The 17,217-nt window shown below is 39.0% G+C and overlaps 1 protein-coding gene across 3 annotated transcripts in view; it reads left to right on the top strand.

The window, feature by feature from the left end:
• Window positions 1–17,217, top strand: part of ITGBL1 (integrin subunit beta like 1) — a 264,136-nt gene that overhangs the window by 240,469 nt on the left and 6,450 nt on the right. For all 3 annotated transcript variants that reach the window (XR_001883239.1, XM_017861608.1, XM_017861619.1), the window contains one exon: window positions 9,897–10,043. Coding sequence is in view for 2 of the 3 variants with exons in the window: in XM_017861608.1 (XP_017717097.1) it covers window positions 9,897–10,043 (147 nt within the window). In the remaining variant the exon portion in view is untranslated. The remainder of the gene's footprint in view (window positions 1–9,896; window positions 10,044–17,217) is intronic.

The following is a 17,217-nucleotide window of genomic DNA, read 5'->3' as shown; positions in this document are numbered from 1 at the left end:
TAACAAAATAGAGTGACTCATTTGGGTAATTTTTTTAGTTCTCCACCAGACACTAAGCCATAAGATCTGTGGCCTTTCACATGGAGGATATCAAACCTATACATACAACATGTGGCCAGAGAGTGAAATATGGTACGTGACTCCAAAACCAGGGACTGTCTTAGCATTTTAACAAACAAGCAAATAAGTAAAATGAAAACCATGTATACACTTAACTGATTAGCAGATGCATGAGAACTAAGAGCCAATAGTGTGTATTCCCTTTCCTACCAATAACCCTGAAGATGATTAAACCAATTCTGATAGGTTGGATACATTAGTAATTGTACCTGAAGGTGAATGTAACTAATTTCATAATTTTTACAGTTCAGTTTTGATTACACCAAAATTACAACCTGAAAAAGAGTCATGAAAATGACTAGCAGAAAGAAAATCAGCATGAAGTGAGATCATTCTTCATTTAATTAACTTGTGAGTCATGTTCAATCATCATAGGCTGTCAGTTGTGGATGTTCTCAAAACATCTTTATTACAAGAAAATGTTATGCGACCTATGCATGCATGGATTTATTATCAGATCAGTCACTATTTATAAAAAGCATGATTTGTCCAGTGATAGTTCCTAAGGTTTATTTATTTTATTGGTATATTATTTTAAGATTACACAAGTAAAATATATTCACATACTGGTGCATGTGTGTTTAATTGTTTAGCCTAATATAAGTTAAATCAGAGACTTCCCTCCTGTGTGCCATATACCCAGGGTGAGAATAAGAACTAGGCTGCTTATTGCTTTTCTTCTTTCCTCTATGCTCCTGGAATAGCTACCTGTGAGTCCAATTTAAAAAACAAGAAGGGATAATGAAGAGCCACCTCTTAATTACACAATCAGTTCACATTTCTTCAGGGAGTTCTCTAGTTCACCACTGCAATTTGAAGGAGATCATGCCACCTGAGAGTATGAATTCAGTAATTCCCAGGCACTGATGGATTTCTTATATGAGGAAGAGATCAGACCATATACTCAGACTAAGTCTTTCTTTTTTTTTTTTTTTTTTTTTTTTGAGACGGAGTCTTGCTCTGCCACCCAGGCTGGAGTGCAGTGGCTGGCTCTCAGCTCACTGCAAGCTCCGCCTCCCGGGTTCACGCCATTCTCCTGTCTCAGCCTCCCGAGTAGCTGGGACTACAGGCGCCCGCCTCGTCGCCCGGCTAGTTTTTTGTATTTTTTAGTAGAGACGGGGTTTCACCGTATTAGCCAGGATGGTCTCGATCTCCTGACCTCATGATCCGCCCGTCTCGGCCTCCCAAAGTGCTGGGATTACAGGCTTGAGCCACCGCGCCCGGCCAAGTCTTTCTTAAATGGACAATACAGTCAGAGTGTGATTGTCTCCAAATTACATCTTAAAATTGCACACCTGTTTCGTGAATTTGCAAGTGGATCAGTTAGTCCTGCGTTTGGCTGAAGGTGATGGACACAAATACTGAGTCTCCAGGGTGTCATTCCAGGGATGGCACCACAGTGTCCCTGAACCCTATCTCTTTCTCCCGCTCTGCCCTTCCAGTATAACGTTTGTCATTGTTATGGTTTGGCTGTGTCCCAACCCAAATTCCATCTTGAATTGTAGTTCCCATAATCCCCAGGTGTTGTGGGAGGGATCCAGTGGGAGGTAATTGAATCATGGGGTTGGTTATCTCCATGTTTTTCTTGTGGTAGTAAGTTCTCACGAGATCTGATGGTTTTATAAGGGACTTCTGCCTTCACTCGACTCTCATACTTTTTCTTCCTGCTATCATGTGAAGAAGGACATATTTGCTTCCCCTTCCACCATAACTTTTAAGTTTCCTGAGGCGTCTCCAACCATGCAGAACTGTGAGTCAATTAAACCTCTTTCCTTGCAAATTACCAAGTCTTGGGCAGTTCTTTACAGCAGCATGAACATGGATTAGTACAATTATCATGTTCATAAGCAACCTCCAGTTGTGTCCTTCTTCCAGGGAAGAAGAAATAGGAAGGAATAGGACAAAGGGCAAAGGACATATTCTGGCTGAGTTTGTCCCATTTCCTTTGGAAGGCAATAGTTTCCTAGAAATCTCACCCAGGAGATTAGGGTTATTATGTTATTAGGTCTTATTTCTAATTTATTAGAGCTATGTCATATGGGTGCTTTCAGGTCAAAGGGAGCATGGTTAGTCACTTCCCAGATAGGCATAGTGTCCCCTCCCTGGAAAAAATGAGGAATTGTTTGTTAATAAGAAGGAGGGAGGATATTGGATAGGCAATATGTAGTATCTGATTGAATCCGCTTCTATTCATAAGTCAGTTTCCTATTGGGACTCGTTATTGCGGTGTTTTAAGGAAATGTGCCTCAGAGCCAATGGATTGCATGGAAAAATGTCATTATCTAGATGAGTGCTGTCCAATAGCACTTTCAAAGATGGAGGGGGTGTTCTATATCTACAGTATTCTGCATAGTGGCCACTGACCACATGCAACTATCAAGCACTTGAAAGGTGACTAGTGAGACTGAGAAACTGAGTTTTAAGTTTTACTTTAATAAATTTAAATAGGCACATGTGGCTAGTGACTACTGTATTATGCTGGACAACACAGGCCCAATTGTACCATTAAACACAGGTGTCATTATCAATGAATGGTCTATGTAGATGATTCTGCAACAGTTCTGCCCTGGGTGTTCCTCTTACAGGTCTAAGTGGCAACACAGTCGTGTTGGTGAAACAAAAGATGAATAAAACTACTTCTATGGTCTTATTTTTTAAATTCAAATTTCCAGGAACATTCCACTTAGTAGACCTCCAGTATTGCACATGCTCCTTTGTCATTTCATGAGACAACACAATCTTAGTTTTCTCCTTCCTTACTGAATGTTCTTGTCTGGCTTTTCTGGTTACCTAACTCTAAATATTGGGGTTTCCCAAGACTAATTTCTCCCCAGATAGCTGCTTCGTTTCTAGGGCTTTAAGTGTCATCTACATTTGTAAGCTCCAACATGTGCATGCCTAGAGCTAACCTGTTCTCTGAGCACCAGCTTGTGCCCAGCTGCTTACTTGACCTCACTACCTCATTGTCTTAAGAGTATCTCAAATACAAGAGGTTCAAAACAGAGCTGTTTTTCTGCCCTCAACCTCTTTCTCCTGAAGTGCCCAAACCCAATAAACGGCGTCATTATTCACACTATTTCCTCTATCTAGAAAACTTGTCTTTTCTTTCCCTCACTTGCCACATCCAATCCAACGTTGTGTCCCACATGTACAGGCACCATCACCAAAATAGATTTCCATCTACTTCTCTGTGTTTCCACTGCCACCACTGTCCTTTAAGCTTCTATCACTTTTCACTTGGAAAACAGCAAGAACCCTCTAACTTCCCCATGCTCATTCCTCCCAACATACCTTATCTCTCGCACCTAGTTGCCAAATGAGTTCGCAAAGTGTAAACTGTATTATCACATCACTCCCTTCCTTAATACCCTTCTGTCGTTTCTCAATCCTCTTAAAATAAATTTAGATTTTTTACCAAGAATAAACCATTTGCTATGTTCTCATTTCTGAGAAGGGAAATTTCTCCACCTTCATTATTCAATGTTTTTAACTTACTATTCTTTAAACACGTTGGCCTTCTTTTACTGCCTGTAACATGCCAGGCTATTTCTTGTCCCAAGAACTTTTCATTTGTTTTTCTAGGCTCTGTTCCTAGAACATTGGCTGTCTGGCTCCTTCTCATCCCTTGGCTGTCACTGAACCCTTCCCTGACTACCCTAGTTAACAGTGTTCTCACTGTTGAATATACTAGCATTTTCTTTTTGTCTTCTGTTACTCAAATGTTGCTTATCATTATTTTCTTCCCTAGTAGACCATAGTTACCATGAAGACAGGGTCAGTGCCTATTTTATTTACTGTTATATTCTAAGCTCTTAATATAATTCCTGATATATAGAAAATATTTCTTGAAGAGATAACTAAATTATTAGAGTTTATAGAAAAGAGGGTATTGAAAGTTGTTTTTTTCTTAAGTAAAGTCATATAAATGACAACTCAAAACATTTAAATATTAATGTATTTTGATGATTGCCTGAGCTAGATACCAACTTAACTTCGTGGAAGGATATAATAAATTAGCTAATAATAAAAAATCATCACCAGGCATGGTGGCTCAGGCCTATAATCCCAGCACTTTGGGAGGCCGAGACAGGCAAATCATGAGGTCAGGAGATTGAGACCATCCTGGCAAACATGCTGAAACCCCGTCTCTACTAAAAATACAAAAATTAGCCGGGCATAGTGGCATGCACCTGTAATCCCAGCTACTCGGCGGGCTGAGGCAGGAGAATCGCTTGAACCCAGGAGTCAGAAGTTGCAGTGAGCCAAGATTGCCACTGCACTCCAGCCTGGTGACAGAGTGAGACTCCATCTCAAAAAAATAACGTAAAAAAAAAATAAAAAATCATCTATTTTCTTGCATAACATTTTATATTATTTGCAGTGAGGTGCCATAAAATTATTCTCAATAATATCTTAAATCAAAGGCAGAATATCAACTTTTAAAAGGGAAAAAATTGTCACATACTACAACATGGAAGGATCTTTAAGATATTATGATAAATAAAATAAGCCAGACATGAAAAGAAAAACACTGTATGATCTCACTTACATAGGTACCTAGAGTAGTCAGATATATAGACAGAAGCTGGAATGGTGGTTTCTAGGAGCTAAGAAGAGAAGGGATTGGGACTTACTGTTTAATGGGTGCTTAGTTTCAATTTGGGAAGATGGAAATATTCTAGAGATGAATGGTGGCGATGGTTGTACAACAGTGAGAATATACTTAGTGCTACTGAACTGTACACTTAAAATGGTTAAGATCGTAAAGTTTATGTTATATCTATTTTACTATAATAAAAATATAGAAAAAAGTAGCTATAGGTCTACTTTAATTATCTGTTTCTTTTTATGTGGGTTTTAATAGATTGTGTCTTTCATGGAATTGGTCCAAATGATCCAGGTTATCAGATTTTTGGACAAATCATTGTTTATAATATTCTATTGTTACCCTTTTAATGTCCATGAGGTAAGATATAATGATCTCTCTCGTATTTTTCATTTTAAACATTTGTGTCTTCTCTCTTTTTACTTGTTTAGCCTGGCCTAATATTTATCAATTTTATTGATCTTTTCAAATAGCCAACTTTTGTTTTATTGCTTTTCTCTGTTGATTTTCTATTCCCAGTTGTATTGATTTGTCATGGAATTGATTGTATTTCTTTTCTTATGACCAATATAGTTTTATATTGCTCTTCTTTAGTGTTTTAAAGTGAAAGAATACATCATTGATTTTATATTTTTCATTGCTTCTGATTACATTCATGCTGTAAATTTCTCTCCAAGTATTACTCTGGCTGTATCCTATAAATTTTCATAAGATGTATTTTCATTTTCCATATAGCACTAATTAAATTTGGAAAAAAAGAAGACAAAACAAAAAAAGAATATTTTTCTGTGCAATACAGATTAAATGATTTCAGTTATGTCAAATTGTTGACAATTCTTACCAACCTAGGGTCAGTAAGAAACATGAGCATTTGAGAAGTTCATAGTCCAACTGAGCTGGTACTAGAAGCTCTCTTTCTCTTTTTGGTTTCTCGTACAACAGATTCTCTGTCTCCAAAGATGGACAACTTTTTACTTAAGTCTTTCAGGAGATCTGGACTTTAAGTGGACTTTGGTTTTCATGGAGAAGTCAAGATGTACTCAATTTAACAATGACTCATTGAGCAGATAACTGTTAAGGGGCTATCTACTCATTTTCTAACTTGGCTGTACTCTACAGTTTGGTTTGTGGGTAAAAATGAGAAAGATGTTTTGAAAAAGACAATCTCGATCTCCTCCAAGTTTTTGAAGACCCACTGTGTCTCAGGCATTGCATTAGGCACTCTGGTGTCTATAAGACTATGGTGATGACAGAAGTAATACTCAGAAAATTCATAGTAGAGTAGTGGATTCCTTTGATGCATAACTATATACCATGAGATGGAAGTCAAAAAAGTTCCACAGGAGGTAAAAAAATAAGATACTATAGAAATTTAGGGGAGAGACAGTGAGTCCCACTTAGGGATATTAGGAAAATCTTCACAGAAGGGTAGTCACTTTTTGTTGAGCTTTGAAAATTACTCAGAACCTGAATGTGTATAGTAAGGGAAACGTACTTCTACCTCTGCAAAAACGAGGTCAGAAAAGCATGACAAATGTGCAGGAAACAACGAATGGCCAATTTGGTTAAAGAGAGAACAGAAGGAATATGATTGGAAATGTAGCTTGGGACTCTGTGTTTCAAGAAGCTAAAACAAAACAAAGGCTAGAGTAGGTAAACTGTATGCCGTGAGCATTAGGGAGTTATACAGGACTGGATATCAAGGCTGCGATGAGCATCAAGTTGTGCTGTAGGAATCTACAAGCCAGAGTATTGGAGAGCTATGACAGGAAAGCTTCTCCGACGTTGTGATGGTGATGTGAGTGGGAATGTTGGAGGTGGTTTCCACAAGACTTGACAACATGTTGGATGAGGGCAGTGAGGGAAATTCAAATAAGACTCAAAACATCATGAACTGGTTGATTGAAAGGATAGATGTTACATTAAAATAAATGAGAAAGACAAAAAAAAGCAGCTTTTGGAAAGAAAATCATATATGGATGTAGGAGATCGGTCGGTCAGGGTGGTGGGAAAAACTGTAGAAGATGCAAACCTTCTTGGAAGGCCGGAAGGTTTTACAAAAGTTTTGGAAAAGGATTTGGCTGAAGGCAGCCAGATTCTCTTATCCAGTGAAACTAATCTAAATTAACTTAGGCCTTAGAACCTGGCCTTTAATCCTCTGCATGCAGGACTACTCTCTCCAGGGAGGGGAGTGACCATGTAAATTGCCCACAAGTGTGTTGACTCAAAGCCTTTGTGATTGAATCTATACTGAATAAATGCCCGCAGTGCCAGCTTGTCAGGGCCATGGCTGCTGACTCTTTACAGCACCCTCCTTGGTGTCTGGTGTCTGGTGTCTGTGAGCAGCCTGGTCCCCTAGCCCACTCTTTCACTGGATACCTGTGTCTGGGAGCATTTGTTCATCTGTCGTTCCTCCAGGGTCTGCAGGTCGGACCATGCCTGTGTAGCTCTGGAAGTATTAAGTGGGGATGCTAATAGAACACAAAGTGTGGAATCATGAGAGGGGAACGTGGGAGAAAATCAGGGGCTGGAGATACAGCACTGTGGTCTTGGTGGTTATCTGAAAGCCCAAAATTTAATGGATTTTTTAAAAGAGAAATTATGGAGAGATTTAAAAAGATGATTAAAGATAAGCAATGGGTGAATACCTGCACTTATTTGTTCAGTAAAAACAAAACAAAACAAAGGTAGAAGAATAAACAGAGACAAAGGAGGAGTGTTGAATGAGGCAAAGAGAATTTTGTGGCATGCCAATAGAGAAGAGACTTGTAAGGGGAAAGTGCCTGTGAATAACAAATATACACCTTCAAATGATGTGGTGGTTGAAAGAGACAAGAATTAGGAAAAGCCTGCTGTGTCTCACTTTCTAAAGTGAAATATAGAGGCAAAGCAACACTTTGGGAAGAGTGTAGACATTGGAATCAGAGGAACTAGAGTCAGTTCCGATCCTGTGTGGTTGAACTATGTGATTGAGAGGCAAATTACAGGACTTAATCTCTCTGAAGCTCAGTTGCCTGACTGTAAAATGGGATAATCCCAAACTTCAAGGCTGTATTGAGAATAAGTTTAAAACATCGCCACGTGTTATCTCCATTTATATCTTTATTTCATCTTCTGCAAAGCCGAGCCACACTGCATGGTGGGTTTTCACTTCGTAGACTTCCCTTAGCTCCTCAGGCTGAGCCAATTATCGGTCACATGTTTTCATGCGTGCTACTTTTAAACTTGAATGGTTTCGGTTTTGGGGTTTTTTGTTTGTTTCTTTGTTTTTACTTAGCCCTTAAATCAAGCTAGGTGAAAAAGACCAGAGTTACCTCATTTATTTTATTTTTTCCTTTTTTGCTAACCTGTTCTGACAAGAACAGTCATCAGCCTTAGAAAGTGCCAGAGCACTTGCTGATTGAGTGCACATACAAGGTATGGCAGCGATATTTTCTTGCAAATTTAATAGTCCCCATTGGTATCTGATGTTTTCCCAGAATATTCTTTAAAAGAATGTCAGAAGTTCCTAGTACCCTGTCTTTCTTTCAGGATCCCAGTTTTCTCCAGGGGAGCAACATATGCTGGATTAAAAAACCTCTCTCCCAGACCTTCTCTGGTTGTTGGGAGGCACTTGTTGCATGACCTGTGAGGCAGGGATGTGGTATAACCCAGGGAAAAATCTCTCTTATTTAATTAAAAAACAAAACAAAACAAAACACCAAAAAGCAAACAAAAAAAAAAATAGTTTTCCAAGAAACCCTCTCCAGGAGACTTCTGCTTACGTCTCTGAGATCAAAAACCTTCTTTTCACCACAGTCACTTACCACCTCCTACCAATCTACATTCTCCCAAGTGTCCTTCACTCCATTTACTCTACTTCATTTTTTACCAGATTTCTCATGCCAGGACCTGGGCTTCTCCACCAATCTGCACAGGTACACGCTCCCAATTCTCACAGCCATCTACTTCATTCTCCACTCAGTTGTTAGAGGGATTTCTGTAGAAATTAAAGACAATCCTATCACTCCTAAAAAAAAATTATTATTATATATTTAATAATTAATTCTAAAGCATTAAGCATTGGTTACTCATCCTCCCTGTGCAGAGCTGAATGGAGGGGGAGCAGATGGAGCAAGGTTCCCTCCTGAGCATCCTGCCAGAGTGAATGGTCAGGAGAGAATGGTGTCAACAGCTTCAGAGCTTCAGAGAGGCTTATCAGTGTGAATGATGAGCGTATCTGTACCTGGAAGAAGAGCAGGGACCACTTTGTCCATGGTGCTTGGTTTTGTATCCCCTATTGCCTAGCACAATGCTCTGTTCATAACAGATACTCAGTAACTCTTTGCTAGGCAAATAGTTGATTCAGAGAGACCCTGCTGTAAGGCAATGCACTTATCAGGAAAAGGAATAAAAGGTTGAGTGGAAACTGAAATGGAAGAAATTGAAATGGAGTATCATGCAATCTAATGGTGTGTTGGTGGCAAGCAAGTAAACAGGTGTACATCCTGTTATATATAGCTGTCACAAATAGAATGTTGCATGTATACCAAAAGATAAACATCTTAAAAACCAGGAACCAATGTCAGGAACCAAACCAGAAAAAATGTGCCAAACAGGAATCCAAGCTGATGTTAACTTTTATGCAATAATAGAGAGACACCATAACTTCCACTTATATCTGTTATTAGTAAGCAGAGAGGTATACAGATAAAGTAATATAGTGCCAAATGCCATTTCTATGAAAGTTAACCTTTTGTTTTGTTAGTAAGCAATAGGAGAACAATCAATAAATACTGCCAGCAGTGGTAATGTGACTAGCCTTGCAAATTGGTCTGAGTGGCATAGTGTGTGCAATGAAGAATAGCACTAAGACTCTATACTGATAAAAATGCAAATGAAGAAGTATTTTCTATTAAGAAAGGGTGGTATAATTCCATTTTAAATTATTGCAAGATTTCTTTCCCTCAAGTCCATCTCCTATGCTACATTCAAATTTATTGTGTTAAGCTAGAACTCTATTGTAAGCTCTTTTAAACAATTACATGCCAAATTGACTATGCATAAAGAAAAATGTGTTGGATGGGAAATGAGATCCTATGGTTTACACATTTCTTTCTTAAAACTCTCTGCTTCAACTGGTAATTTCCTCGTCCTCTCCTCTCACTCCCTCTCTGTGGTTGCTTCACAGGCCATGGCACATGTTCCTGTGGTCGCTGCGTTTGTGAGAGAGGATGGTTTGGAAAGCTCTGCCAACATCCGCGGAAGTGTAACATGACGGAAGAACAAAGCAAGAATCTGTGTGAATCAGCAGATGGCATATTGTGCTCGGGGAAGGGTGAGTATCTCTGCTGGAGCCTGGACTCGATTCCTGTTCTGACACATGATTTGTAGAACAGCATGTAGCAACTGTCTTTCCCGGACTGAACTTTGCATGAAAGCAAACCACTATGTCCTCTGCTGTACCCGACTTGAAGCTTGAAGATTAACCAAATGAAGTTTTGGATCTAAGAAAATGAAATGCATGTGAGAAGATTCAGGCAAAAATATCCTTGTACGCAAAGTTATTGCTGAATGAAATAGAATTAATACTTTTATGAAGAAATTAGGACAACAAAATATACCAGGTACTAAATGGACCCAAAAAAGGGGGGGAAAGGCAAAAGAATGATTTTTGGGCTCATGTCTGAAACAACACCGCTCAGAACTGCAGAAAAGTAACCACTAGCATCTGCGCCGCTCAAAGGTATGACTTTGGGAACTTCTGGGGCTCAATTATTTAGCTGTTTGTGGATCAGGGGAGGATTAAAGGTTTGAGAAGACGAAAAGGATACTAAATATTTAGTTTAATTTGGTTTAATTTTTTAAAAGGGAAAGAAAAGCTATGGGGGAGGGTAGTATCCCACAAGTCTGATGAATTTTCTTTGACCTAAAAATCACCAGTTGTTCCAAGTAAACATGTGCAGCCTGATATAAGAAAATAGGTAATTGTTCGGCTGGGCACCGTGGCTCATGCCTGTAATTCTAGCACTTTAGGAGGCCAAGGCGGGTGGATCACTTGAAGTCAGGAGTTCTAGACCAGCCTGGCCAACATGGTGAAAAATACAAAAATCTACTTACTAAAAAAGTACAAAAAATTAGGCAGGCATTGTGGCTTACACCTATAATTACAGTTACTTGAGAGGCTGAGGCAGGAGAAGAGCTTAAACCCAGGAGAGGGAGGTTGCAGTAAGCTGAGATCGCACCACTGCGCTCCAGCCTGGCAAGACTCCCATCTCCAAAAAAAAAAAAAAATAATATAATATAATATATATAATATATAATTTAAAAAAAAAATATATTATGTATGTGTGTGTGTTGTGTGTGCGCTGTGTAATAATTAAAGAAAAAACAAACCTGCCAAATGTATAATAACCTACAAGTTGGTTGAATAGAAGCCACCAACCCAATAAAACATTTGCCATGGAAACATATTCAAGGAAAAAGCAAGCCTTCCCCATCTCCCATCCTACACACACACACACACACACACACACACAGAGACAGAAAAATTGGAAGAGGTTTCCCCTGAGTAAAGAATACTAGTAGATTAAATTTTGAACACCTTGATTTTGATGTTTCTGTATACTATTCTTGAAGGGACTTTAAAATCCTGCCATTGTAGTACATATGGCATCATCTAGAAAGCCATTGTGTTCTTCTTTGCTAGTGACTGGGAAGACACAGGGAACCTGAAAGATTCTCACCTCATGTCTGGGGAGCAGCACTTCAAAGAAACTGAAGTTATGGGGCTTCCCAGCTCTTCTCTTCAGCTCAGTATCCTCTTTACACAACAGACACACTTTTTTTCAGATAAGACACAGCTCTGGCTGAAGATTCATTTACCCTCAAATGGCTCTGCTGGTCAGAATGACCACGTAAATAACTTTCTGAAGAAGACAGCAAAGCAGAAGTGTACTAGAGACACTGAATCCTGTTACCAAAGAACCACACCAGTGAGGCTGCCACACACATAAAGGAAGGAGGTCTCTGAAGCAAGATGTGCCCTCTGTCCCCTAAACAGTAGCTTTTGTTTTGCCTCATATGCAAGACCAATGCTATCAGGTTGAAAGAGCCTTTTTGGCAGAACTTCAGACACCGAAGAGGATGGATGCTGTGACTATCTGTGGTGCCAAGAAGGGGGATGAAAATGAATGCAAACGTGTTCACTTCAATAGATGACAGTGTCCTTGGTTTCCAGGAATTCTGTGTTCAACACTTGTGTTTATAATGCTCAGGCAAGAAGGCCATGCCTTCAACCTAATGCCATTACAGCAGGCAGGTGGAAAATGAGTTTAAAGCAATCGCTTTGTGCCTGTTTGTTCTCTTATTAATTCAATCTAATTTCAAGCCCCAAACAAATCTTCCACCAGTTCTGCTCTCAGGGGGCCTCAGCCCCTAGAAACACCTACCTTGAATTCAAGCTGTGTTGGGAGAACCAAAAAGAAAGTTTAAAAGGAAGAAAACAAGGGAAAGAATCGGGGAGAAGGAGATTAATGAAGAAAAGCAGGAAAGGAGGCAGTGATGGAATTAAACTGCAAGAGAGAAGTAGAAGGGAATAAAAGAGATGTTATCAGATCAGAAGGGAATGATCTGTGTATAAAAAGATACCAAGAATGAATAGTTTTTGAATCAGATTTTTTTTCCTCTGAGCATTGCTTCAGACGTAGAGCACTTAAGTTTAGATACTTTTTGACTTGGTTTTCTGTAATGGCATTGTCATTGGGATAAGAATAGAAGCTTTTCACAGAAGCTCTACTGAATGAGGATACCCATGTGTATTAAAACACTAGTGTGCTTATTTATATTTGTCACCTAGTGTTTGTGTTTATGTGTTTACTACACTCACTATTGAATCATGAACACTGTCCATAAGCGGGTCGTCCTTAAGACGTGTCCAACTGCGAGTACAGGAAGAACACACAAAGCCATACCCTCCAGGGTAACAAATAGCAGTCTTCCATTTCCTAAACTGAAGGTCATGCAACAAGAGTTGTTTCTTTTCAAGAAATAAACGTTCTTATGAAAGTCATTATAGCCCTAGGAAAGATTCTCATCTTTCAGCATCGTAAATGTAGAAAATACAAAGAAAAAAATAGAATGACTAAATATTGACTTAAAGGCATTTCCTCAAAACAAAACAAAACAAAGCCAAAGAGTCTGTCTAGCTAATGCCTTTGCAAATTGTTTGCTTTGGGTGGTAGCAGTATACTCAGAGATCAATGAAGGGTTGAAAGCATATTTGTCTAAACTATTTGTTTATCCTTCAATGGATAGAGAGTTTGGGAGTCTTTAAACTCAAAAGGAAATATGAAAGCTGCCCCAAGGCTGCACATTTTGATATTCATGTTAGTGGATGGGCCTTCGGACTTTTGGCAGCAGCTGATTGTGATCTCTCTTCTTTTCTCCCATTATGGAGACATCATTGTTGGATTATCGATGAAGAAAGGGGATAAAACCAGGATCACGGAACTGTGATGTATGGTAGGCACAGAGGATAATGGGGATGCCACAGTTACTCCTGGTTTCAGTGAGGAGCACCACCCCACAACCCACCCTGAGAACCACAGGAAAAGTAACGCATGAAATAGACTAAGGGGCTTTAACGTGGTGATGGAAAAGAAAAATCTGTTTCTGATTTTTTGGGGCCATGTATTTCTTGATCAATCTCATGGAATTGACCAAATATTCTATAATTTTTCTCAAATTTGTCAATGGAAGAAGTCCCTCACCCTGATCATCACAAAAGATATTCAGAGTCCTTCTTTATTTGATTATGGGACAGATCTGAGCAGTGGGCACAGGATCACCGTGGCACATCGCTTGGTGGCCCGTACCCACCAAAAGGCTGAAATGTGCACTTCCCATGAGCTGTCAATAAAGCCATCACCTCAGGAGACGATGAAGAAATAGCGTTTTATTTCTTTACAAATTTATAGCCAAGACAATAAATCACTCCATAGAAAAATTTAAAACAAGATACATTGTTGTGACCTTCATAACAGATGGAGTAGTTAGTACAATAGTGAAAACTGCCTGCTGGGATGTCAGGTTGCAGCATTTTGTCAGGCTTGAATGAAAAAGAAAGTCCAGCATTAGTAATGGAATGGGCAACGGACAAAGGTACCTTGCCCTTAGACTCAAATAGTTTTTGTGAATAACCAAGAGAGATGAGGTTAGTGCCGTGCCGGGTCTCCCCTAAGCTTAGCTACCTTTGCAAAGTACATGATATAATCCATTGTGGGTCGTTTTGTTCACTTGGGGATTTATTTATTTGGATCCCAGACTACACAATTATATCTTTGCCTTGATTACTTCAAGCTAGATCCAGGTAATCACATCCAATCTTCTTACAGATGCTGTTGTGCGACAGTGGCTGTAAACACGTCATTAATTGTCTCCTTAAAATCTCAGTGATACTTCTTGGGTCCCACATCACCCAAAGAAGTCCAGCATACACACTCACCCACCGTGACCTGTCCCACATCCCCAGAAAGAGAAAGAGTCAAAGATACTTCACAAAATCAGCCTCAGCCTGGTGTTCAAGTTGCCTCGCTCAATATGTCTGTGCAGTCAGACCTGCAGGAAGAAACAACTTATTTTTAAACTACTATATATGAAAGTTTTTGCCGGGAGATACATCACAGATAGGCAGATCACTGAAAAGAAGAGTGGATTGAATCAGAGTGAAGTCTTCAGTTAACTGTTTGTTTACTGCCTGTGAGGTCCAGGGCAGTTTCCTTTATTCTCTCTTCCGTTCTCATCTTTGAAGGTAAAATTTCATTTCTTTCCCCTTTCTATGTCCTAAGATGCCCTGAAGACACATGAGAAAATGTGACTGATTCCCCAGGGATGGAAGCCAGCAAAAATGCACCGAAGGGAGATGGGAACATTCTTAAGAGTCCTTATATTGAGAAAGAAAATGAATGGATTAGTGGTGCTGTGGTGATGAACTATCCGCCCTAAAAGTCCTGCCAAGATCAGCGAGCTGTTCTCTGGTTGGGCTGGGTCTCAGGGGTGTGAGTGGGTCTTGGCCAGCTGAGTTGAACCATTTCTCCCCTCTTGATAGTCATGCAGTCTACGTCTGTCTGATGGAACCCTCTCCCTGTGTGTTTCCCGTTTAAGAGAGGCACAACTTGACCCCTGTTATGGAAGAAAACAGTTACAGCGTTCTACAAGCAAAGTGCTATAATAGGTCCTAATGAGTATTCACACTGTGTTATTACTATATGCTATCTAGTTCTAGTTTCACAAGCAGTAGAAGAATTTCCTACCTCTAAGATGCATTGAGCATTGACAAACAGGAAAGAATAACACAGCTGGGAAAATGCTGACCTAGAAAAGCTGCTGTTTCATGACACATACAAAATCAATCCTCATTTTTTATTCTAAGTATTTCAGCGACTAGTAGACTTTTAGAACTGGAATTCACTCATCAAATGCTCTATCCATATATGCCATATTAACTTTAGCTGAGCTTACCAGTTTTCTGAAAATGCTTTACTAGGGCATGAAGCTAAGCATTCCAGAAGCAAGAGCAGTGATTAGAATAGTTCCAGGGCCAGAGGATAAGTTTGAAGATGAAATATAAGATCTTTTCATGAATTGTGACATATATAAAATGATATCCTGGGTGTATATATGAATATTATGGGCATATAAAATCAGACACTACTTTAGAAACAACTAAAAACAGTCAAATATTTCAAATAATTAATCTTCCTCCACTCATGGAAATAAAACACTAAGTATGGTGCCTTCTGAGGAAACGACTCTGATAGTCAATGAAGTACTCCATGTGGTCTTTGTTGGCAGATATACCACTATCCATTTGTTAAACAAGCAGTATAGTGCTGCACATTTTTATGCCTAGAAATGTGAAAGAAAGTCTTTAAAGTTAGGATAAAGAAATCTCTAAAATCAGAAAATTCCTCACCTTGATGAGATCACAAGGGAACCAGCATCCCTTGCAGACTGACCTGGGAGGAGCACCTCCCCGGGTCCTGAGAAACCACCGGGATGTCAGTCAGTTATTAAAACTGAGAAAATGTGTATATTTTGCTCAAGAGCATGCAAGTCAACCTGAACCCTCAGGAAAACAAGTCAAGACTAAATAGAATTATGCCATAGCTACTGAAGAAGTTAAAAATAAATGAAAACACAATTGTCACAATACAAATAATTCTGACTGCACTCTTACCTTGAGAAGTGTGTCAAGAAATGGCAAACATTTAATTTGGATTTTGGGGAGTTTTGCAGCTAAAATGCATGTACCAGTTTCGCTGATATGAAATATCACGTAGTTGAGACACATGAACCTGAATCCTTTGATGATATCTGTGATGACCACAACTCCTTTTCCATAATCACTTTAATAACCTAGGCTGTTAACTCATTTTTAATCACTGTTTTAAAAGAAGCACTAATGATTGATTCTTGCCCCTTTTTAATGTATTTTGAACTTACCAATTCTACAGTTTTGTTAAATATGTCAAAATACTTTTTTCAACTGCACAATCTTTCAACATGACTTTTGACTTAAAAAATTACTGATAGCCACCTTTTAGTAAAGGGAAGTCAGGTTTGGAAAGAACAACCAACCCAAGGAAATAGAAGGAAAGGAAGTCCTTTTATTTGTTTCTTTTCATTGTAAAGTCTTTCCTGTTGTCATTGAGGCAGTTTTCCATGGAAGGGTTTTAGCCTGTCATGGAAAGCTGTTTGAACTGAGAGAACTTACTTCTATGTTGGATACCCTTCATCTCATTTATTTTCTTTTTTTTTAAATATATCTTTAATAAAAGTTTTTACTCAGTAAATAAAGATATTTTAAATAACCAAAGAGGAAGTGTTTTAATTAGGTAGGAGGAGAAATGGGTGGAGGGAAAAAGTTGAATCCAGAGTCTCATAAAAGATGAACTTTGGGAGTAATTTGAGACATCCCAGATTATGACAGTCCTGAGGATACGGTCTCACGAGGCAAATATACTGAGTGATTGTGTGCACTTTTAGCACTTTAATTAGCCACCCAATATGCAGGTGTGCTCCTACTCCAAGAAAATCATGTAAACGAAAATCCAAAATTATAAGCACAATACTTTAGTAGTTGTTTTCATTAGAAATGCAACCTAATTTAATACAATTCCCTATTCAATTCCTTTAAAGAAGAGGCACTTTAAAAATACGATTCAATTCAGGGGAAAAAATCTATTTTGAATACTTTTTTGGAAGACCATCTATAAGAATCAACCCCATCCTGCTCTCATTGACATTTCAACCAGACTGGGCCATGGGACATTTGCTCAAGGCTAATTGCAACTGTCTAGATCCATAATGAAGGCTTTCCTGGGTGACCTTTATGAATTACAGTAAGTAAAGCTCCCCTCTGAGAAACCAGCCATTCAATAAACTTTTACCTTTGGATGATGGGTTATTAGAAGCCTGTTGTCAGTGTGTCAACGAGATTGTATTTGAGA

This window comes from Rhinopithecus bieti, unplaced genomic scaffold, assembly GCF_001698545.2.
Source record: "Rhinopithecus bieti isolate Rb0 unplaced genomic scaffold, ASM169854v2 scaffold_2254, whole genome shotgun sequence".
Classification (NCBI taxonomy): Eukaryota; Metazoa; Chordata; class Mammalia; order Primates; family Cercopithecidae; genus Rhinopithecus; species Rhinopithecus bieti.
Note: the sequence above shows the minus strand (reverse complement) of the source record. Positions and strands in the feature narration are given on the sequence as shown.